The sequence below is a fragment of the Colias eurytheme genome, chromosome 25 (assembly GCF_061535395.1).
Source record: "Colias eurytheme isolate Ceu_HAF_F1 chromosome 25, ilColEury1 Martin Lab GWU primary, whole genome shotgun sequence".
Taxonomy (NCBI): domain Eukaryota; kingdom Metazoa; phylum Arthropoda; class Insecta; order Lepidoptera; family Pieridae; genus Colias; species Colias eurytheme.
This window is the reverse complement of record NC_143004.1, coordinates 2,944,152-2,969,963: the sequence shown is the minus strand read 5'-3', so window position 1 is coordinate 2,969,963 and position 25,812 is coordinate 2,944,152. Positions and strand designations below refer to the sequence as shown.

Below are 25,812 nucleotides of genomic sequence, written 5' to 3'. Positions count from 1 at the left end.
GCCAGAGACTGGAGACATCATTCTTCGAATATTTGATTTAAGAATGGCAAAGGACTTCGTTCATACAGCCTAAAATAAGAGAGGTGACGTGTACCTCTCATATTTTCTGTGTAATATTTTTTATTTCAACATCGGAATTTTATAATGTTGGAGATATAAAAGGGCCACTTTAAAAACAACATTTTTTATTTACATCACATTTCACGAATAAAATTTATAAGAACTATTGAATTAAAAATGGCAAAAATTTCGTAATATTTTTTTATTTATATTCAACTACTATAATGTTGTACAACATATTAAACTTTAGAACTAGAATGCCTTAACGAAGCGGCGATAAAACGACATCATCATCATCATCATCATCATCATCAGCCCATATACGTTCCCACTGCTGGGACACGGGCCTCCTATGAGGGTACAGGCCATAATCCACCACGCTGGCCAAGTGCGGGTTGGCGGATACGTTCACCCAAAAAGGGTCGATGTCCCTATTTAGTATTATGGATTACGATTAGTATTGACCCTTTACTTAGAGGCTCTTTAGTGGCCGACCTTCGGTATTTGTTTAGGAAAACACCGTAAAATACACACCAGTAAAAATAACACTGTATTAAGTCACTGGCCAGTAAGTCTATACCATAAACATACATAAAGAAAATAAAATCGAAAATCGAACACGCATTCTGCCACCTGATTCGAAATTCAAACTACAAATCCAGAGCATGTAGACAAAAAATAGCCTACTTTAACACAAGAGCGTAACAGACAATTAAGCCGTTAATGTTCTTCAGATATAATTATCGAAATACAATTATATAGTTAATCAAGTAATCATCCGATGAGATTGGTTTCTTCGAACTGTCATAAACCGGCCATCCTTCGTCAAGTAAGCAATTAATTAGAATAGATCTGTTTGGGTTTCGAGCCGTATGAATAATCAAATGGAGAGGCTGTACTTAGCCCACAGATAGACGTACACAAACCATCTTTTGTTATTGTGGAGTCATATGTTTTTCGTATTTAACTAAAATTAGCATGGAGTTTTCCTTCTACTTAATATATGTATGTGTTATTCATTATCCTACTAATATTATAAATGCGAAAGTTTATGAGGATGGACATGTTGTTACTCTTTCAGGATAAAACTTCTGGACGGATTTGCGTGAAACTTCACAGAAATATAAGTTATAATTCAGAATGAAAATCAGCTATGAAATTATTTGAATTTGTCCACGGGTTCGGACTTCGTCCACAGGTAAAACCACGTCACAGCTAGAGATGAAATACCTATATTTTCAAAATAGTTTCACTATGAGCCTTAACTGAATCAACGTTTTAGCGGTCTATAAAAGGATTTTCGTTGAAAGTAAATTAGGAGAAATGTTTTCTGGAATAAATGAGATTGTTCACAACATTTGGTTTTATGGTGGATCGTTTGAATAGAAGGGCAAAGCGAAATAAAAAGGGTCCGTTTAATTTTTATTTACTTTCGCTTAGTACGGCGCATCTTTGCTGATGTTTTCATGAATTTGTGGGGTGTGTTAAAATTATTGTTTAGTGTCAATAAGGAAGTAATAAGGACGCTTCCTATAGCGAAATAATCGTTTGTTTTCAACGCCTCCCTTTTATAATTTTGTAATTATTAATTAGAAAATAAGTTGATTAAAATTAAGATACAGTTCGATGCATCAGGCAAATCCTAACTGGTGTTCACTTCCATTTTCAGATATAGGTTTTATATATTTAATATTAAGTAGTATGCTTAGGTATTAAGTGTATGTCTGTTTAGAACAATTTAATTATGATAAATATTGTTTATCAATTATATTTTTAAACAACGCAGCCGCGTTTTGATTATGAAGTTTTGATTTACTTTTTTTCAAATAAATTAACTTACGAGGAATAAAATAGTTCTATTTTAATATAATGTACTCTGAGTTCCAAGTAGTTACTGTAAAATATATTTCCTCAACTGAATCCAAAACATTTAACACTAAAATCCTCCATACAGCGACGGCAGTATCTGTCCATTGTTTTCCTTATTATTAAACAAACAATTTACCTCACGGGAAGACACATTCAACACTCAAAACAAGTGGAAATATAAGCCACAAACACATAAACCATTCAATACCTACATAAACACTCCTCACATTATCACATCACATACAAAACAACACCACAACTCCTTTTATAAAACACGTCAACGAAAGCTACCGCTACGGTCGCATGTTTTTAAATAAATAAATGACATCGACACGTGCATCGTAGCCGGCGTCCGGCGCGGCACTGCGGCTTCCAGGCTGCCGCGTGGAACCCAACCCCCACCAAAACCCTTACGACCTAACTCCCTTTGGCACTAAAGAAATTTGAACCCTGGGGTAGAGGCATAAGGTCTATAATTGTATAGTGGGGAGACGGTACGCCAATCGATGCTCCTGGTCAGATCTATCCGCCTCCGCTTCTGTCCTCACAACCATGTTAAATTCGCAAATTCCACCCACCAACGCGCACATTGTACAACATAAATATTTTATCGTGTTCATTATAACGTAATTATCTTTCTTCCGACGTTAGTGTAAAGCGAGACAATTATCAATGAGCTGGCTATCTAAAAATAATAACAAAAGAGTTTATCGTCCCTGATATTTTATAATGTGGTATAAAACATCTAAGTAGGTATAGTATGTGTAGACATAGGTACATAATTCTATCTTCGATACAAATCTATATTCATGTCTTGATCAAAAGCTGTTTCTTCTAAACCAAAACATCCAACAGATGTTAGTTACTCAAGATAAGATTATTTTCCAAACATGTACGTGCTTTATTTACTTCAGATTATTATAAATTAATTTACAGGGATTGCTTTTACACGTTAATATGAAATTTGCTATTTTCCAGTATGATTGCTTGAATCAGATTATAACATCAAAGAGACATTCAAAATTAGGATATTATGGGCTGGATGGTCATGATATCTTCTTTTCTTCGTGCTTGATTGAAAAATGTTGATTCTCTTGTCTGTATTCTTATTATTTTTGATTTAAAAGCTTGTATTTCTTCAACATCATTTCGTCAAATGTGCATAATATAAATGCCGTTACGTAGACAAAAACGTTCACTGAATGATTTTAAATCGATCGGCCACAAAACACTCGCTTCCAATTTCGTACACTTGCATTTGTCACCCGACAACTGTACCGTACAATAATTACGTATGCGATTCATAAACGATTCCGAGAACAATATTCTATATGCAATTTTGACGAAAAAAACGCGCCAAAATTGCCAAATTAATTGCAATGCGATCTTAAACAGCAATTCGTATGCCAAATCGAATTGGCCGTTGATAAAAAATCACCCGCCTATATTTCCAAATAATTCGATAATGTTTTTATGTAACGTACATGCTTAACGGGAGCTATACGGTAGTATATTTAACTTCGTTCACGTTTTTTGCCCATTCAATAACATGTTTTAAAGAACAGCGACAGTTTCGAACCTACTTCGAAACTTGCAGAAATTGAACCAAAAAGAAGTGAAGTAAACACTTGATTCTTTATATAAATATGTTAATATAATGTTTTTAGTACAAGAAGATGTGAAGAATAATTTCTTGCCCAAATAAACTTTCAGGTTTAAGTAAAACAGTGTCATACACGACACAGTAAGGACTGGAGTTCCAATTTTTAAAGATTTATCTTTGGAAAGACATTGCGTATCCGCTCTCTAAAGGAATAACCAAATATCAGGATAAATGGCACTCCGGACTCGCAAACACAAATAAAAGGCTCCCAATTGCAACAACAGTCAAAGACTTTGTTTCCAGAGCATTCCAGTCCCATTTGTCTATGGCTGAAAGCATTGAATTACCTCAAGAATAAAAGCCGAATGTATTAAAAGCGTTAATTTTTAAAACGTGTGCTCGTACAGTGACTTCGATAGTGTGGATATATTGGCAATATTTCACCGGTACAAGTGCATATGCCCCAGAAAGCTATGGCAATAAGATTAAAAATGGTTCCTATCCATATAGGGTCTGGAGCTAATTTCACGTCTGTTTCACTGATCGATTTTACTCTACGTGCAAGGTTGTTTTTTGTCTTGAATACAGGACTTAGCGCACTAGACATATAAATGACTATCAACTTTACTTTAAGTGATATAAATATATCATCATTCACTTTGCTCTTATTATGTGGCTACAAAATGATGATTGTTCAAATTATTTATTGAGGGGTTCAATAATTTGAAATATCGTGACTAAAAACGGGTTTTAAAACGATTATTATATTATCCCTTTTTGTGATAACTTCCTCAATTTAAAATTTCTCATAATTTCGATTAATTATATCAATTATGAATACATATCTTTACGATTTGGCACGCCACGAATTCGGTAACTATCCCAAGGCAGGCCACTTGCGTCTTTTTGTCTGTAATAAATAACTCTCCAACATGACATAAACAGTAATTAAAGCATTGCGTACAAATTTATAACCATTATTAAAGTACCTCCTACTTACATCATGTCGAGATAATCGCGTGCTACGCTGCGAGGCGTAATTATCTAACGTCCGTTCACCTCAACCTCCAGTGGGCTAATGAATGTCATATCTTAAATCTGGAATTATTTTAAATTGAATCGACGCAGTTGAGGGTAATTTGGGATTCCGTGAAAATTAACAGTTCTTTATAAATTTATAATTTAGTTTTTGAAATAAATAATATATAACAGAATTACGTATTGTATGTACATACAAAACGTTGCTGTTTCATCGTATACAATATTTACAATAACCTAATGCTAAGGTTAAAATTATTTACGTTTCCCGTACAAAAGAAATCGTTTTATATGTGAAAGTTCAGATTTTGCATTGAATGTGGTTATGTCAATCCCTTTTCCACCGGACAAAGACATGTGTCACAGACAATTTAGTTTGGGTTGAAATATGACCTTTAAATAAGTAAAATGTGTACCTTCCGTATAACCTATACACTCCTATACATAGCTTACTTTTTAAATGATTAAACAAAAATAGAATAATTATGGACATGCAGAAATACAGTCATTTAATTTCACATACTTGATTATTATTTTTATTTTAAAAACATCTTTCAAACAGATAATGATTATATGTATTGAAACTATTGATATTGCTGCCAAATTGTAAACTAAAATTCATTAATTCATTCAAACACAAATCCAATAACAGAAAAAAAAATTATAATTCACGACATTAAAACTGAGATAGAGCTGATTGACTGGCCTTTTCTGAGGCCACTTCATAGTATAAATGCATAACTATCAGAAACAGAGTTCGAGATGAGAGTCGAAACTCAATACGGTTCGGATTACACTCCAAGTTTCGAAGATATCCGAGATGGCACTCATTACATTCGATACCTGTTTAATTACGTATGTATAGATTAATATTTGAACTCGATTGGCATTATTTATTTTCTACGATTACATTTTCATAGTTTTAACAGTTTACAGTTAACACTATTTTAAAAGTCAATATCATTTTAGACGCGTTTTAATATTCGTCGTATTATATATTTTTATGTACACGGAATACGCAATATTTTCTTCTCTATAGGAACTTAGATGATCATTGTTTGTTCTTAAACAAAAGGGAGATAATACAATGTATCATTATTCTAAATTAGTCACCCAATATCGAGCACTTCCTCATAACCCAAACAAAAGGTGTCAACAATAAAAGCTTCAAACGATTAACTCAAAATATTAATAGACCGTAAACGTTAAGTGGGCGGCATCTTCACACGTCATCTCCAATTTCGTGAACAAAAATTAAATCCATCCTCATTAAGGACACTTCCTTTGAGGGACATTTATTTCGAGTCCACAACAATGCAGTGACGAAATATATTTCGTTTCCCGCCATAATTCAATTCAGGGAACGCATTAAACGCAATCGTATTTTAATTCTGTTTGGATTGGAATGGTGTTCATCGCGATTCGCACAAAGCGAAGCTGTTTGCGATGCCTGTACATTCGTTTTGCGCTGATTGACTGGCCTTTTCTGAGGATAACAGCGAAATGTTTATTTGTTTGGTCTAGGATTGAGATTTTACGTTTTGTTTTACATCCTTATTTTTCATGAGGTTTGTAGATTTATGTGCAGTGTTGTCTATTACATTCAATGCCTACATAATTTGTTTTTCCTTTGATTTTATTATAATCCAACTACCTTCCTTTATGTTTCTCATAATTATTAAATCGCTACTTAAACGTACACTTCTAATAGCGAATCATTACAATTTATAGAAACACTTGAAACTGCGATGGTCAATCCATTATTACCAGAATTTACCCAATAGTCCTCTTTCCCATCATTGCCATCGTAATATTCCTTTCATCCAAACTAGTTCTAATCCCATAATCCTGTGTAAACAAATCTTTAATCCTCACTAAAAGAGCGTTACGCCCAACGCACAGTGGCGTGGGAACCGAGCGAACCGCACAAAGGCTTTACGGTTCCAATCCGTTTGTAATGCTGTTTGCTCGTTACCAAAGCTACAATAGAATGATAAAAACATAAAAACTGAAGTGGCTTCACCTGCTTCTAAATCAACAAATCTATCAGTACAAACATATCATCCATCGGAGGCTATCATTTCATTATGGAAGGTTAAAAATACACTCCCTATCTCCAGACTACTTGGAGTCGATATTTCTCCGTAGACATTGCTTAAAAAAATTGCCATCAGAAACCCCTCTACATTTTAAGAGTCCTCTATAACCTCATATGGTAGTGGCTTTTCAGTAAAAATAAAAACTGCTGTGTTTGCAAACAGCTTACCATTTGCTACTTCAACATTTCGACGATTAAGATAACAGGTCATTGTCGTTGTGATAACAATCGGCGTTTTTGCAAGATACTGATTAGATAATAGCGAAATTAATGCGTTACTCATAGATGTCCTAATAACAATTATTGTGTAAATGTAAGTTTAGAAAACTGAACATATGATTTACCGCTTGTTTTGGAATATGAAGTATAGAATAGTGTTTCCTACATATAGAAGAGTATGCCGAGCACACGAGTCAGAAGTAAAACTGCTTTGGCAAGATTCAAATATACCAAAATCGTCGCCTAACTCCATGACGTGACGGTATATCCATGACGCGACTTTGAAATTTTACTCTCAACGCGCCTAAAGAATTTTCACTTCAACAACTTTGCCGTCTATGCAAATGTACACCTACATTACGTACAGAATAGCCAAAATAAAATATAGCATCTATGAGTCCTCCTTCATCACTACAATTAATATCAATTTCATTAGCATCAGTTATAGACTAAACGATGTTGCTATCAGATTATACATTACTAACAATACCGCCGAGATTCAAAGCCAACCGTTAATTCCCACGACACGTTAACACTGTTAATATCAATAATTACAGTTTCAAATCTAATTATTGATCGTGAGAATTGTTACCAACTGTTACTCCGGTATTCGTCTTCATAAACAAGCTTCAGAGTGTTTAACTAAAACTAGCTGCGCTTCGCGGTTTCACCCGCGTCGCTCTGCTCCTGTTGGTCTTAGCGTGATGATATATAGCCTATAACTTTCCTCGATAAATGAGCTATCTAACATCGAAAGAATTTTTCAAATCGGACCAGTTGTTCCTGAGATTAGCGCGTTCAAACAAACAAACTCTTCAGCTTTATTATATCAGTATAGATTACAGTTTCAAATCTAATTATTGATCGTGAGAATTGTTACCAACTTTTACTCCGGTAAACGTCTTCATAAACAAGCTTCACAGAGAGTTTAACTAAAATAACAGTTAAACAAGAGATCAGATTAGAATTAAAAACAATGGTACCATAAAGTTGGGTACGTGAGTCAGATGTCTGGAGACCACAGTCCACAACACCGCAGAACAAAAACTTTCTATGTGTGTTGTTTTCAGTTCGTGTTAGACCAATTGTAGCCAAAACTGTAGAAGTTCTCTTACGACTGGGGAGAGATAAATACTGGTTCATTACGTTCAGTAGAACAGATTCGCTTTAAATTCAAGTTTTTCAGCATTTGAAATAACATGTACCTACCATTAATGTGATTTTTTTGCCCAACTGTGAACATTGTCTTATTTTAAGCGTAATGTGTAAAATTACAAGTACAAGATATACATATATTAGACTGATAAATTACATGGAACAAGACCCGTCTTAATTTTGAAGATTATAGTTTTATGGCACAGATACGAGTACTTTAATGAACAATAGTCCGAACATAATGGAAGCCACATCAAAGCACTATTTATAACAATTTCAATTTCAAAAGGTATCGGAGGTGTAAACTTAAGTGTTCCACTTCGATCGGCCTAGAAATTACAAGTGATTAGAAATCTTACTTCGTTAACCAGTTACAGTAAGACGGTTAAGGTACGAATGGACAATTCCTGCAGAGTATAAATGAGCTTGAAATACTTTTGTTTTGTGAAATCAATACAATGTTTTATTCTAGCTTAATTCTCCATTGAGAATATTGATTTATAAAAGATTTTAATAATTATGATAATTATTAACTAAGCTATGAGTAGATCGGTTACAGAATTTCTGGACATGTCCTATTTAGCTTATATGCCAGTTAAAATACGTAAAAAACGTGTTATTACCGCATCAGTGACTTTATCAGAGTGGTGACAAAATCGCGGCTCAGATAGTATACCTCCATGAACCAAATAGAACATAGAGTTAAGAAAAATAAAGTTTGACAATTCACTTGCATGGCGGCAAGTTATTTGCTCTATATAAAATTTGTTTATTTTCAAATATCACCAACGAGTCACGTGAATCCTGATTGAAAACGAATTTCCGAATACCGTGACATTGCTCTTTGTATACCCCAGTTACCAGATAGCGGAAAAACATCCAATAAAAGGTGTAAAAGGATTTAAACAAAGGGTTCAGCCTACAATAAAAATGCTACTCCCTTTGTAAGCTGATACATAAAATTTGGAGTAAAATTCTTCACTGAATTCGGAAATAAATATCGTACAGAAAATAAAATTACTCACCAATCGGTGCGTCACGGGAAAGATGTGAAGACACCTGGAAAAAGAAAATTCAGTTATAGACTAATGATACGCTATAAACTTTTACTAGGATAACAGGAATAGCATATACCTACGTCCAACATTTAACATATTTTTAAAAATAGTTGGTTTATGTACTACTATCAGTATTTTATACCTAGTTCTGAGTCCCTATTTAATATCTATTTACCCTATTTAATATCTAGGCAATGCACGAACAAACACGATAAAACACCCGGCTAGCCTATTTTCCCATTAAAGCGTGTCCCATTTCACTGTGACGTCACCGGAAATAAATGGACCCGTATCAGGCTGTTGCCGCCATAAAGCAGACGCCATTTTGACTGTAACTCTGTAAGAATTAAGCGTTTTAATGTACTGGAATCTCGTTACTTTTCATGTTCTAAAAGAACAAAAACATCGCTATTTCGACTATGTATGTATTTACTATTTATTCAATGCAATCTCAACTTTTTTGACCACTTTTTTTCAATTTTTTTTATTACATACCTGACAAATGATATCTACCCACATTTGATATCCTTAATCAAGTGAAAATTGAATGAAAATTTATGTAGCCTCCAATAAACCTTATTGATTTCTTGTAAAAACCGTTCGTAATACGATACTAGTACAAATTACACTCAACAAATATCACAACTTCATCCTGTCTATGTCAATATTGAATTTACCCTCTCTTTTATTCGCAAGATCTCTATATTTTATCGCTACGTAGTTAAACAAACTCGCTGTCCGTCTGTGTATTCAGTTAATACTACTGAAGTACGCTTCTAGAAGGGTTAGTTACGAACTTAAGTAAAAAGTTGTTTGATTATCTTTAAAAAAGTACCGAAACCTAATTGAATTTTACCAGTCTGGGTTTTAATATAAGTGGTACATTTATACTAATCTTAGCCCCAAATTCAGTTAACGAAAGCTTAAGTACCACATTATCTTTAAATGTTTCATTTTCTAAATTTAAGCAATTTTAATAAACCCGCAGTGTGAAAACACACCAAAATCAAATTAGAATTCACATGTTAAAATAAAAATGAAACCCTTTTTCCTTGGTCACGGCATCACGAGTGAACGGGTGGACCGATTTCGATAAGTAATTATTTTTTTATAATATTCCTTGAAGTATGAGGATGGTTCGTAAGGAAAGAAAACATAAACATGTACCACGGCCCACGGGCGAAGCCGGGGCAGACCGCTAGTATATAATAAAAACCGGCCAAGTGCGAGTCGGGCTCGCGCACAAAGGGTTCCGTAGCAGCAAATATAATAAATTACAGTTAAATCAACCTATCTCAAAAACTATAAGAGATACTTTGATCAAACCAAAAATCGTTGAAAGAGTTAATTAGCATGCATCACCTCTATTTTTTTTAGAATTTTATACCCCGTAGTTATAAAAATAGAGGGGGGGGGACATACTTTTTACGACTTTGAGAGCTGATATCTCAAAAACCGTTCACTTTAAGAAAAATGTTTTTTAGAAAACTTTATATCATTTTAAAAGACCTTTCCATTGATACCCCACACGGGTATGTACATCGAAAAAAAAAATTTCATCCCTCAGTTACATGTATGGGGGGCCCCACCCCCAATTCTTTTTTTTACTATTTAGTGTCATATTTTTGTAGCGGTTCATACAACACATATTCCCATCAAATTTCATCACTGTAGTACTTATAGTTTCCGAGTAAATCGGCTGTGACAGACGGACAGACGGACAGACGGACAGACGGACATGACGAAACTATAAGGGTTCCGTTTTTGCCATTTTGGCTACGGAACCCTAAAAACACTGGATTAAAACAAGTATTTTACACCTTTCCTTTCATTTGTACCATTTATTCATTAGCATCTTTCCTCTCTGAAACTGTAACCAAACACTTTAACCAACTTTAATTAAAGCGTTGCGAAATACAAATCGAATAGGCTATAGAAACCGATCGAATCAATCAGATACCGTCGCTTCCGCGAACGCGTGGGAAATGGGCCAATGGGATAATGAGATTTAAATACAGCCTTTCTATTGGTTGTTTATCTGTTTACGTTCTAAGGGAATCTGTATGAATAGGCATGACGAAAGATTTTGAAAACCTCTTCCATAATGTGTGTATACGTTTATTAAACAAGAAAAAGCCTATATTTCGCTAATATACTTAAAAACGAAGATAAAAGCCATTTTTCAAAAAATATTTATTATCTGTGCCAAAACAGCTCACAGGTGTCATGGGGTAGGCGTGACGTCACTCTTACGTAAATACGTAATTATCTGTATGCACAGCGAAGCAAAATTTAACAAATATTTTAGATACTTCACATCTATACTTTTTATTTTAATTACCTATGTGAAATAATAGTATTATTTAAAATGTAACTTAAAAAGTTAAATCACATCAATATTCTAGTTAATTCTAGAAACCATTTCCAATTAAAGGTTTTTCATCATATTTAGAATTATTTTCCTAACATTGTAAAGGATGAAAAATATGTTTTGCTTTGTTAGATATAATCAAACAGTATTTAGCTTTAATTTATTAACTTAAAGGACATGTTGCAGTCCAGTGTTTAAATCAGCCATTTTATTAATAGCTTAGGCTCTTTATTGAACAGCCCTAATTAACTACCTTAATTAATATCCTTAAATAGAATGCCATAATTTTTAAGAAAAGTTAGTTGGCAAGGGTCATCGACATGTTCCTAATTACATTATTTACTAGGCGTCCAAGCAAACATTGCCTGACTCTTCCAAAATTTATTTATGAAAAAAAGATGTTGGCCGATTCACAAATTTGGTTATTAACATTGTGATACGAGAATTTTATAAATAGAAAGAAACAACACTAAATATCCAATACTGAAGATGTTTTAAACTTCATATAAAAAACATCATTGTCATTGCCTTGTTTGGTCTAAAGTACAATTAATTATACTCATTCTATTTGTGACTCAGTCATTGCTGATAATGAGACATAGAATGTAGCAGAACGGTCTACATAATTTAATACTTTATGATTTATTTTAAAATATATTTGATTGTATTCATTAAATTAAAAATAAATACTTAAATAAATATTTCAGGACAATTTTCACACAGCACAATCTGATCCCATACTAAGCTTTTGCTTGTGTTATGGAAACCAGATGGCTGATAAATATACATAAATAATTTTAAATAAATACTAATATAGATAATTAACACCCAGACACAGAGCAAACATCTATTCTGTTCATCACACAAATATTTGCCCCGGGTGGGCATCAAACCCACGACCTGAGGCTTGGAAGGCAGGGCCACTACCAAACAAGCCAACCGGTTAGTCAATTATACCAAGGAGTTAAATTAACTTAACATTTTAAATGAATTAAAAAGTTGCTCTAGTCTGTCCAAAAAACATTGTCTAAATAAATGATACTTATACATTTATATAAGTTTTGTGATGCGTGATATATAAAAAACACACCTAATAAACATAAGAATGAGATTCACTTACTATTACAAAGAGTAAACATTTAGTTTTAAGTGTAACTACCTACTTGGTGAAATTTATAAAATCATGTTACATAAACACCCACTTTATATTCGGCATTTATTTAAGTTATGCTTTCTAATAGAACATACTTCATACAAAGGCATATCTTCCTATTTGAAATAGAATGTCTTTCTACCTATTGAATCAATATAAATTAATGTAATAAATGCAAGTAGGTAATAATAAAATCAGAACAACCCAAATACCTTTACTAGCAAGTTAAAAAATTATGCGAAATTAACAATTAAGTATAATTCGCAACATAAGCACGATGACTCCATACAGACTGATTAGAAAATTGAAATTACAATGGTTTAACATTAGCTGTCTCGAGGGCCGATAAGAAACCGGGTTAAAAAACTAAATAATTCGACCTAATAAGTAAAGATTGATTCTTTTGCAACAATAACATTTTGTACTATAATAACGTTATTCATTTTTATGCATATTTCAAGCCAAAAACATAAAATAATGGCTCAAAATGAATGAGATGTGCAGAATGTTTCTGTTTACAAACTGTCTATAATTGGAGGATTTAACAATTTAAAAAATATAATTTACGTACCTTTAAAGTTTCTTTACAAAGTTTTATACACAAAACAATAAAATAATAGAAACAAACAGGATTAAACGATAAATAAACAACAAACACTAAAATCAGAGTTATTGACACGATTGACACCCGTTTAGGCATAGACAAAAAATCTAAACATGTAGATTGTAGAGGTTCTAGGTCACAACCAGTGTCAAAATTATTATGAGTATGCCTAAAGGGTAGGCAAGACTCAAGACCACACTAAAGACTCTATTTTTATCAAATTTCGGTGATTAATTATATTTAAAATAGTCAATTAAGCATTGTATAATAAGTCAGTACTACGCACTCTAACACCTTATTATAAATAATCGAAACTATTTATCACATCATTAAAGTTTAAAAAAGTATTCTATTCCGGTTTTAACAATACAGAATTTCTGGTTTTGAAATTATTAATGCAAACGGTAAATTAGTCTTGTACATCTTCAATATATTGTCAGCAATAGGTAAAGTTTAAGAAATTGATGGGTATATTAACTAATAAGGACTATGGTAAGTTCCAAATATTCCTTATTCTATCAATAATTAGATCTGAAGATTTGTCTTTTACATTGTAATAACACAAACGTATTTGCTTGTTAATGTAAATAATAAAATAAAGACATTTGTTTCTTGATAAAAAAATTTTGGCTATAATAGCAGTTCCTTGTGTTGCAGCATATTTGTTTCTAGAAATCTATAAAATAAAAAAAGTCTGATACCTTTTTAGATACCTTAAATATTGGAATTAATTTATGTGATAATTATACGAAAAATCCACGAAAGATCACATAAAAAATAAAAATAGGTACGTATGTAAATATGTTATTTATTCTGTGATAAGATCAATACTGATTCCTATTTATCGACTGTCACTGTCAAACGTCAATAATTGTCAACATTCTACATTCCAATTCCATTTTGATTTTTGTGAGAATTGTGAGCGTTTCTGCGTTTTGCAGCGTTTTGTGTGTTGCTGTGGAGTGTTGTGTGGATTTTTTCCTCTTTCATATCGATTTGCAAGCGGAAATTAATTCAGTGGAATCGTAATTTAAAACAAGAAAAATTAAACGAAGAAGGGTGCAGTGTCCTAGGCAGTTTATCATAATGAGTGAACCAATGAAACATTTCGAAGTACACTCTGACCCGACCTTATCAAATGTTGGCGTAGCACGGGTTGTTGATGTGCAAGCTCCGATGTTTAGAAACGCCGTGCCGTCTCAATCCACAGCTGTGCTTGTAGGGCCACCTGTGCTACCACCGAGACCTGATATAGGTGTTCAACCTAGTTATTCTATGAATAGCTATGGGGGCCTTGGTGGCGCGTATGGTATGGGTGGTTCTTACGGTATGGGGGGGTATAGCAATTACGGATATGGTGGGATGGGGGGATACGGAATGAATTCTTACGGCATGGGGGGAATGGGACCTTACGCCAGTTATAACAGGTTCCCTCCATATGGAGACATTGAAAATAGGTGAGTTATGAGCTTTTGCAAATGTAAAATTGTGTATAGGAGGAAAAAATTGAGTTTATTGTAAGGAAATAGGGATTTATTACAGAATCATACAAATATTTAGCTCAATGCAAATGGCGTCGCGTCAATTCGATCGAATATTGAAGTATATTTGCAAGTATTTTACATTGATTTGAAAGAGTCCTAAAACTAGTTTATGTATGCTTTTTGCAAAACTTGATACTAGTTGATAGGTAGTATTTTGAATACTTTTCCCCATCAATGATATAACTTCTAATCTTATCAATCTATTGTGTTTTTAATGATTGACTTTATCTTAGGGAGATAGTAATGAACTATGATGTATTGATATTGTTTATGACAGACAAACAAATATATATTAGAAATATGTATTAGCTGTTTGCAAATCGAATCAGAATACTTTTTATAAAGATAAGGAAAAAGAAACTTGGAATTTTGTAGATAAGTTGTCCAATGTATCTCTAATGCTGGATAAATAAGTTATCTAATGGGTAAAGAAGTTTCAAAGCTTTTTTGACACAAACACACAAAAAACAAATCCCTGTAATTTAACATTAACTCATTGACCAACGAGCGGCCCGATCGGGCCGAGACACAATAGATTTTCTATTGTGTCTGTGATCCGAGGACTGACGGATTAATACCTTGATTCATTTATTGGCAATAGAGCCTTGAAAATATAAATGCTTAATAATAAAACTACATCAATAATTTCATCTCTCTCACTTGATATTTAAGATCAGCCCCCCTAGACAAGTGGCTTTCTATTAGCGTAAAGTTCAATACAATTATGAATGTATGAGATAGACGTTTGATTACGACGACGATGACGATTGCTTACGTCAATCTCATACATTCATAATCTATTCTATTGAACTTTACGCTAATAGAAAGCCACTTGTCTAGGGGGGCTGGTACAGTTCAATTTAAACTTAATGGCGGTTCGGAAGTTAGGTGCAGGTGCGGACAGGTCCCTTAACATCCCGCTAATACCTAAAATTGTTTTCTGTGCATCGGATCGTACGATGTTCCGAGCCGCCATTAAGTTTGAATTGTACTGTAGTAGTTGTTAGATAAAGTAAATTGAAGGGATATTAATCATTCCTATTCCTAGAACTCAATAAATAAAAAACAGAGGTGATTAAGTTTTGATATCAGTTATAAATCTGCAGCCGTACAAATAAACGAGTTATAACATTTTATGCAAAGAATAAACTAAGAATAAGGAAAAATCATACAAATAAACACGAAATAAATGTAACCTAGTATAACTTCGTAATAAGTATTCATACTAATGCTATTCCGACCTTATTACGGCTACCACCCTAGTATAAGTCTGACATAACCGAGTTAGAACATATCTTTTAGTACATTGTGCTGTGTTTTACAAGTTTTAGAAGCAATTTTCAATCTAAATTTGAGATAATAGCAATGAGAGTAATACGAGAAGTAGAAAAAGTTGAGCAAATTAATAATTTCATTACGTACCTATTGAAATGGAAAATTTTGTATGAAATGTCAAAATATACGAATATACGATTATGAAAAACCCTTTTGATAGTTATAATGATTTATTTATTTAAAACATGCGCCAAACCATACATACTGATACATAAAACTTATTTCTAAACTTATCACAATAATATACACTTTCGTTGAAAATATAAATCTTCTAAGCTTGGAGTTGTATGTTTTGAGTAGGTACCAGTTATTTGGCAACTCTCTATCTCAAGGTGGGTTTATCTTCTGTTCTCCAGATATTGGATAGCGTTATCTGTCATTTGCTTGCATATTTAATGATATATTTAAATTATTTCCAATAAATATATTTTAAAAAATAAATAAACAGAACATCGTATGATGAAACTTCACAACAAATTCGACGTTGTCAAACGAGCGTCAGCAAAATGACAGCACCAAGGTGACCAAGGCTTAACCGTAGACAATTTCAATGTTTTTTCATAATTTTGTGAATGAATTGCGACGTTGCCGCTTTGAGCCTATTGCATAGCGTGAGCATAGTTACATCGACGTTATTCCAAATTTATTTGTAAGAAATTATGACATCCTTATTCTTTATTTATTCTTATCATATCTATGCATTGCATAAGGTTTGAATAAGCAAGTTTTTATTTGTACGGCTGTTAGTGTTTATCTTATTTTTGATCGATAGATATATTTCAATTGATGTCTACTTCCTTTTCACGATTTCTGAACAGATTACAGATATGTGTATGAAATTTTTATTAAATTTTATTTGTTAAATAGTTTGCATGATTGAGAGGTAAGAAATATAGACATCTAGATGAATTTCTTCACAATGCAGCATTTATTACTTTATAACTGTGATACATTTCAAAGAGGACTTATCCGTCCAATAAAGTATTACACGATAAAATTAAAATGTCACGTAAACTGTCAAAAACGGGCAATTAGAATACGTTTTTAAAATGGTAGTTTTATACATTATTCGACGAATAAGTTTTATCCAAGCATTGAAAAATCGGCCCTTAGATTGATGATGATTGTTGTCAATATTAAAAGTTTAATCCTATTCTAAAGATTTATGCTTTTAATTAAGATACAATTAAAACAAGCAAGTAAAATATATCTTATTTGTTGCTAATGTCAATAGCCGCGTCCAGACCGGCTGAGCGCGGCTCGCGAGCCGCGCTCAGACTTCCTGCTCGCGAGCCGTGGCACCAGAGCTATTTTTGAAAAGTTCAGAGCCGCGCTCGCGAGCCAAGGTGAGCCGGTTTGAGCATTCAGTTTATCTCCGTATAACGATGGAAAACCACGTTTTATTAGCTGCTGCGGCGCTTGTGTTGTCTGGATATATCATAAAAAAAAGAAAAAAGAAACAAAAAATCTGGATTAAAAAATTGTACCAAAACCGAAACCAATACGGTAACAGTTTGTTAAAGGAACAGGAACTCGCTTGTTTTTATTTAAATGATCTGGATCTTTCGAATCCCATAACATTTTGAAGCTTCCGTATAGTTGTATTAAGCGAATACTGTCTTCTTTATCCATTTTTGATTCTGGCTCGCGAGCGTCGTTATGTCCGTCCACACCGGGCGAGCCGCTCGGACTGAGCCGCCTTTGAGCATCGCCAAAAACCGACAACGCATGGCTCGGGGTCGAGCGGCGCTCGGCCGAGCCAACGTGCGCCCGAGGAAGCCCGAGCGCCGTCCACACCGGCCGAGCTATTGGCTCGCGAGCGGGACTCGCGAGCCGCGCTCGGTCGGTCTGGACGCGGCTAATGACAGTAAAATCATATTTCGTTTGATCAAACTTGTATGCCCTTATAATTGTTAACAATTGATACATGAATCAATATGTCCAAAGAAAACAATAGCCATAATATCGGACAGTTGAATAATATAGGTCTAGTTACTAAACCATTGTCATCACAAACATTCAACTTTATCTTACAATATAAGAATAAATACGTATAACAGTTTTGTTCATTATAAACCAGGTTCATACAACTGGCTGAAGAAAGATCACGTCCAGCGTTCGACTCCATACAGAGTGTGGTGAACGCAGTGGGCAGCGTCGCTATGATGCTTGAGAACACGTTCTTTGCGCTGACCAGCTCATTCAGAGCTATTTTGGGTATGTAACAATATAATAACTGACCTGCGAATGTGATAAATCAGTTCTGGGAAAAAGGAACCATCTACTCTAATATTATAAAGAGGAAAGAATAGGCGCCTAGTAATTATTAATAATAATAACTAGGCGCCTAGTATAATATATTTATTATGTATGATATTCAAAATTATTATATTCAAATCTTATTGTACACTGTGTTATTGAAAGTAATAAATGATTTTTATTTTTTATTATTTGCTGTGCCGCGCGGTTTAATCGGCAAAAGCAATATTTATATAGCATAATATATGTTATTCTGTAGCATATAGTTTTATGTCAAAACTGCCAATTATCATCGATATTCGTTCAGTAGTTTATGCCTGAAACAGTTGCCAAACATATAGACATCTTCAAAAACTGTCATTTTTATTATATTCTTCTTCTCTTTTTTCCAATAGTAAGATCTTCATTTGAATGCAGTTAACATTCTATTAATCTACCAAGTTTCAGTCAATTAAGTACTGTAGTTTTTACTTAAATGTGTGACAAATACATAATATGTATAAATACAGTCCAAAATGCAACAATAACAAAGTTAAAGTTTTTGCTTCGTCGCTAATATGAGGAAAATGGATATTATTTTCATGACATATATAATGTATGATGTATGACATCCAAAAGTAGCTTCAGAAATATTTGCCATCATATAAAAGCCATGTTATAGAATGAATTATGTTCCTCTATAATTGAATCAAAATCAGTTCAATATAATTTAATAAAGTATGAAAGGGATCATTATTTGTGCTAAAAAGAAATACATAAAAAATAAAATTACCTTAGGAAAACTATAACTACTTAGGTATGCACGCTACATTGTATGTGGGATTTTGAGTGTTTACAGCAGATTTCCTTGCTTTAATATGTAATAAATTAATGCTTCATTTTCCTCAAAGGATAATATTTGTTTGTATGAATTATGTTTGTTATTTGAAATATTCTTATTCTAAAATTACAAGGAAATACTAAATCGACGGATAAATGAAATTTTCATGGTACCAGTTGATTAAGAATTCAAGATTAATGATATAATTGGCGTACCGTGATTATATACCTATTTTAATTAATCAAGTACTAATATTATAAATGCGAAAGTTTGTGAAGATGTGTGTATGACGTGTGTGTGTGTTTGTTACTCTTTCACGCAAATACTACTGAACCAATTATTTACAATGAAATTTAGCACACATATAGAGGGTAACTTGGATTAACACATAGGATAGGATTTATCCTATGTGGGTTTTTCTTTGAAAACGCGGGCTAAACCGCGGGCGGAAAGCTAGTAACTTATCTAATTTTGACAATTGCATAGTTAGGTAATATCTTAATTTTTATCCAAATTCTAAACGATAATTAATATTGATTAAAATGAGGCTATTAAGTTAAATTTCATACTAATTACAGGTACTACGCATTAAAACTTAAGTTGGTACCATTGAGATAATATTAATAGGAGACGACACCGCCTACATCACTTATGTTCCACTCAACATACGTCATGTGACGTATGTTGAGCGGTATTTTTTAATGGTTTTAAAGTGAAACGCATCAAACATGCCTTCGTGTGTGTTACGATATTGCACAAATAATACAAATAATACGGAAAAGTGCAAAGGAATAACTTTCATCGTTAAGTACCTAACTAAATAATAATTTTTAAAACTTAGTTAGAGCAAAAAAATGGCGCACAGATTTTGTTCGTGGTGTCTCCTCCATACGTAGTAATATTATCTCAATGGTTGGTACGCAAATGGTTACGTGATAGTGATATTTGTTTAAATCAATCTTTTTATTGCCAGAGTTAAATGTACAAGGTTATTTATAATTAACTATGCGAATCTCTCGATTACCGTCAATTTGAGAGAATAATTAGGTATTTAACTTCCCAATCGTGTAAAGGATATTTTATATACTTTTCGAAGTAGATGACGTAATATAACATGAGTACATATTTAATTATTCGTGTATTATATTGTTAAAATTTTGTTCCCTTTCCCTCATTGCTTTCAATACAAATAGCTCTCTACCCGCTCTCGAAATTTCATCCAAATCAGTTCTGTTGTTTTTGCGTTCATTTTAATTTTTATACAAATAAACTTGATTTATCCATTTGAAGATTTCTCTCTCTTTTTCTTTGATGAAATAAATTAATATCATAATATAACTTGTTGTATATTAAACTTTTTTTTGTAAACAGAACTCTTGAAGTAAATTATTCTAAAGTTAGATTGCGAAACTTTCTTGTAAGCGTTGCGATATTAGCATTTATTTGAATTTCATTTAGGCCTGACCTGTCCTGTACTTAAAGTCTATGTACCTGCATACTAACGAATATATTTATATACATGTATATATGTACTATTTACTTACTCATTTTACTTATTCATTTATAGGTGTCTGTTTGTTATGTTAAGACTGAACGACTGAATAGATTTGAATGGATTTTGGTGGATTGATTGTTTGTACTTTATTTATGGGCTATCCACAGAGAATGGAATCGTTATAAAGGTTGGATATGGAAGCAATATGAAAAATGCTAATAAGTAGGTAACTTGTTTTTTCCCCTATAGATTCTCTACATTTAAATTGCAATGTTTCCTGTGAAGACCGTACACTATTTTATGAATTGCTTTAATTTTTAATATCTTAATATCAACAAGTGAATTTTGTAGGCATGTAAAAAGTTAATCAAGTAGCAGATTTGCTGTTTTAATTAATTTACAAGGCCTAATTATAATGCTTACAAGGCCAAACATTTATTTATTCTTAAAGCCTACTTTTCAATTAACCTTTTTTACCGCGTCGTAGCCGCTTCTTGTTGGAGTGTATTAATGAGGTTTTAAATATTTCGTTTAAATTAGTTTTTAGTGAACATACTTACTATATAAAGTATAAATTACCTGTGCGGTACGATTTACGTTAAAGAATAATATCGTGGAATTTTGTATCGATCTATCCATTTAAATCTCAGTCGTTTGCTCATTACCACGACATTATTTTTAACTAAGTAGTTTAACTATTACTAATAAGTAATATTTTCAATTTCCAGGTGTAGCAGAGAACTTTGGCCGTTTGCGCACACTGTTCGCGCAGTTCTGGTCGACGTTCGCCGCGGTGCGAACCCTCAACTGGTTGGTGAGGAAGCTGATGGTTCTGCTCGGTATTCGGACTGAGTGTGAGTTTAAGGTGAGTCGGTTTTTGGTATTGGTCTTAGAGTATTTATACTGTAATATATATACTCTAAGGTATTGGTACATGGACGTAGAGCGTCTGGTTTTTCATCTTTTTCTCGTAAAATAGGCACTTGATGTCGAGGAAATATCCTCGTTTTATTGTTATTGGGTGTTGGTAAGTTGGTACAAAAATTCAATGATTGTCTACTCCACCCACTAAGCTTCTTCAATTTTTTTTTAGAGAGAATGCCGTGAAATGTAGCATATTATGTTCTATGTTAGACCTGTAGTTCGTTGAAAATAACGCAGTAGTTTGTGCATCGTGGGTATTGGTTGACATACAGACCGAAATTCCTACACAGTAAGAATTGCTGTGTAGGCATTTCAATGTGAATAGTTTTTGTTCCATATCTTTAATGAAAAGTTTTATCTACAGCAAGTTTAATTACATTTTTATTGTTGATAGCAAATCATTATCTTGTACTCATATTGCTGAATACGAAGATATCACAATCACACCGCTAACTAAGGATGATACATCTTATCTGTCTTTGCCACTGTGATTGTTTGCTTCAGATAATAATAATAAAGCAATTTATTTGATCTCGCATAAATATGTTTTGAAATAAGTTTATAAATATAGTAAATAACACGCTATAGTCAATGATATTATATATAGAAACAAGAGGTAGATACGTCATCAACGCACCAAAACTGATTCCGTGAATTGGTCCTATTTGGGACCAATGCAATCAGTCAGATTGTCACCGGTCCCAGTGAGCGCATGTGCCGATAGGTACATTAAAGTTGTCGAAAATGCCTTCCTGTGTGTTCAGAAAGTGCACGTATTCGTGCAAAAAAATAAAGAAATATAAAGGAATATCATATCACAGCAAAATATATTAAATTATTACAGTTTAAGAGCAAAAATAACAATTTACAGTTCTTTATGAATGACACTTGCTTGACACGTGTATTGAAATAATGAAAGGGATAAAACATTGCTTCAATCACTAGTGTGACAAAGCTAGCGTACACTGTGTTCAAAGATTATCATGTAGATACGATTATTGAAAATAGAACGGTTATTTTATTAATTTCGATTTGGGTAAATACTTCATTATTTTTATATTTAAATCCACACAGTGCATATAATTAACAAATATATCTATTTATTATACAGGGTGTCCCACTATCGGTATACTAAGCGCGAAGGGACTTGTAGTTTTACATACACTGATCACGTTAAAAATACTTAAACAAAAAAATTACGTCAATTTTTTTTTGGTAAATTTTTCCTTAAAATCCATGTTTTCTTCTCTAACTTCGCACAGCCGGCATAATATACCGCTTCAATGTGAGCATTTTGTCAATGAAAATATAATCTTAAAAGGTAACTCACGTGCGGATGGAAAAGTTGGGCGGGTTGCTTGTTAGGTGTCTACACATAAAGTTTTAAGAATTCATGTATTTGAAAAAAAATGCGTCTAGAATTTTATAAGTATTTTTTACGTACTCAGCGTATGTAAAACTACAAGTCCCTTTGCGCTTAGTATACCAACGGTGGGACACCCTGTATATATATACAATGAAATCGTGATGGCAAAAATGTTTGTTTGCAAAAATGATGTTGAATATACGTATATACATTAAAGAAAAGATTATCGCTACTGACGAAAAATGCTATTTGCTTTTCTGTAAATAGCTATTGAACATAAATTTCATTTGTGTTTTAGATAAAAAAGGCTTATACTTCATCCTTTCTTTTATTTCATCCTTTTTTTTCATCTAGGCACCACTATTATTATAATTATCCTACAAGTTGGAATGATGACCTTGTACGGGTTTCGGGAACTGCCTTGAAACGAATAGCGTAAGATCGGTCCTTATGGAGTTTCTATAAGGAGGACTATGCAGTATGCTCAGCAGTGGGTGTTTATCGGGTGAAATGATGATGACCGAAAACGAACACCACAGCTAGTAATAAATACTTAATACAGTTATATCTCCAAAAAAGTTTTTTTTTTTCATTTTAATACGTCATCATATTAATCAAAAAAGTATGCCAATTACTATGGCAACTATTTGTTTATTTATATTTAATTGGTGAATTCTTATGACTTTTGCTTACACCTGCGCGGAAGTGACAAACTATCTTTGTCTTTTTTGTTTATATCATTTTATTAGAGCCATCTCTCTTATACAGTCTGTCAATGTAATAAATTAAGTAAAATGAAAATTGTATTTGTGTGTGCCTGACACTGCATATGAAGCATTTTTTTGGATATATTGTGAGTATATAACGTATCTATACATAAAATATCATTGGCTATAGTAAGATAAAATTATGAAATTACTAGCGGTCCGCCCCGGCTTCGCCCGTGGTACATGTTTATGTTTTCTCTACATAAAAACCATCCTCGTACTTCAAGGAATATAATAAAAAAAGAATTATCGAAATCTGTTCAGCCGTTCTCGAGTTATGCGCTTACCAACACATTTTGCGATTCATTTTTATATATAAGAAGAAGAAGATTGTATTGTCACCGAAACTTGAGATGTGTACAAAGTTCGAATTAAAGGGTCAAAATCTAATCTAATGTAGTCTGTAACATACAAACATACAGGTGAAGCGTGTTTAAAGTTTATGTATGGCAATAGATGAATCTTATTATGAAAAGGTTCATTTTTCATAAAATTTAATGGCATTTTAATGAAGCTAGAAACTAAACCAGTGCTTGGTATGGTTTATATATCAAGTATTTAGGTGAATTAAAAGCATTTGAATGGTCACATGAGAATATTAATAAACTTAATTTTCTAAGTCGCAATATGAATCTTGAGTACCTATGTTTCTTTTATAATTATTAGTTATTACAAATTGTTATCAGGCATAATAATCGGTATCACTGAAATATATCACGTAGTTCTGCAAGTCAGAAGTCATAGACAGCATCTCAGTTTTGTAAAATCTCATTTGAAACGTTATTGATGTATTTTTCTTTCTGTATAGATATATTTATTGTATAGTTAATGCACAATAAAAATATTTAATCATCACACAGGCATGGGCAGAAGCAGTAGCCGCCACACAAACCGGTACAGCTACGCCAGAACAAAAAGCGAAGGGCTCCAGTTGGCCGATACTGCTGTTCTTTGGCGTGATCGCCGCAGCACCGTATATTGTGCTGAAGATGCTGAACGGCCTGTCCAACAGTATCCATGAGAGATGTAAGTATATAATAGTTGAAAAAGTTTTAAAAAGTGTATGATTGTAGGATATTGTAAATGTAAGAAAGGCTTAAGTTTAATTATGTTTAAAGAAAGAGAGGTTGATTGTTTGTAAATATACAATCAATGTGCATACGCAGTTTTTTTTCCAAGTGCTACTGTCTAGTTTTAATAGAATGTTAATTTACTTTAAAAGTAAATTAACATTACGTAGTAAGTAAACTTATTTAGTCACCTTTTAAGCTATTGGAATATCATTAACTAGCTTTCCGCCCGCGGCTTCGCCCGCTTTGTCTAAAACATAATAAATTATATACTAAAACCTTCCTCTTGAATCACTCTATCTATTTAAAAAAAACCGCATCAAAATCCGTTGCGTAGTTTTAAAGATTTAAGCATACATAGGGACATAGGGACAGAGAAAGCGACTTTGTTTTATACTATGTAGTGATATCGACATGAAAACAAATAGTTATTTATACGCACATAACATGTACTTTTTTACATTCCCAGTGCAAGACCCCAACTCATGGCAGAACCCGCTCCGTGCGGTCGCCCAACACGACTTCCAAGCGTCCTCTCCCCAGGAACTAAGCTTCCGTCGCAACCAAGTGCTAACACTAGCTCCACAACACTTGCAAGGACACCTCTGGAACTCAGGATGGCTTATGGCCACAATAGATCGACAATTCGCCGGCCTAATCCCCGTTTCGTACATTAAAGTCATCAAACCGGCGGTGATGAATGAAAAACCAGTGGAAACGCAGAAAATGGAAGCGACGAAACCGGAAAATCAAAAGGTGGAAACCGAAAATGTTGAGAAACAAGTCCCGCAACAGGTGTAAATTGACAGCTGTCAGCGTGGTTGATGTTGTGTTTTTTTTTTCGTTCGATCGTTGTCTGTGGTTTTGAAGTTACGTCAAGCGACAATGTCAATGTGACATGGCGCGTATTTATCGATCAAATGTTCGTTTTAAATGTTCTGTCATATCCAAGTAGGTTAAGGTTCTATGATAATCACAGTATAATTAACCAATAATCAGTGGTA

The 25,812-nt window shown here is 33.2% G+C and overlaps 2 protein-coding genes across 5 annotated transcripts in view; one reads left to right on the top strand and one right to left on the bottom strand.

Annotated features, from left to right (window-relative positions):
• Fak (protein tyrosine kinase 2 Fak) overlaps positions 1-13,322 on the bottom strand; it is a 170,458-nt gene extending 157,136 nt beyond the window's left edge. For 2 of the 4 annotated variants that reach the window (XM_090116463.1, XM_090116464.1), the window contains exons 1-2: positions 13,196-13,322; positions 9,068-9,101 (exon numbers count right to left, since the gene is read on the bottom strand). The gene's annotated coding sequence lies outside the window, so the exon portion shown is untranslated. Of the gene's footprint in view, positions 1-2,137; positions 2,300-9,067; positions 9,102-13,195 lie in introns of those variants that run through there. The other 2 variants (XM_090116461.1, XM_090116462.1) reach the window with 2 other exon arrangements.
• A 777-nt stretch (positions 13,323-14,099) lies between these two features.
• On the top strand, positions 14,100-25,812 carry Pex13 (peroxisomal biogenesis factor 13). The gene is made up of 5 exons (XM_090116188.1): positions 14,100-14,685; positions 18,188-18,324; positions 21,410-21,546; positions 24,599-24,764; positions 25,278-25,812. The coding sequence occupies exons 1-5, from the start codon at positions 14,315-14,317 to the stop codon at positions 25,607-25,609; spliced, it is 1,143 nt and encodes a 380-aa protein (XP_089972314.1). The 5' UTR covers positions 14,100-14,314; the 3' UTR covers positions 25,610-25,812.

Excerpts from the sequence above, each read along its gene's own strand:
- Pex13 (XM_090116188.1), top strand. The coding sequence starts at position 14,315 with ATGAGTGAACCAATGAAACATTTCGAAGTACACTCTGACCCGACCTTA. Across the intron at positions 14,686-18,187 it reads TATGGAGACATTGAAAATAG|GTTCATACAACTGGCTGAAG; the intron begins GTGAGTTATGAG and ends ATTATAAACCAG. Across the intron at positions 24,765-25,277 it reads CAACAGTATCCATGAGAGAT|TGCAAGACCCCAACTCATGG; the intron begins GTAAGTATATAA and ends TTACATTCCCAG.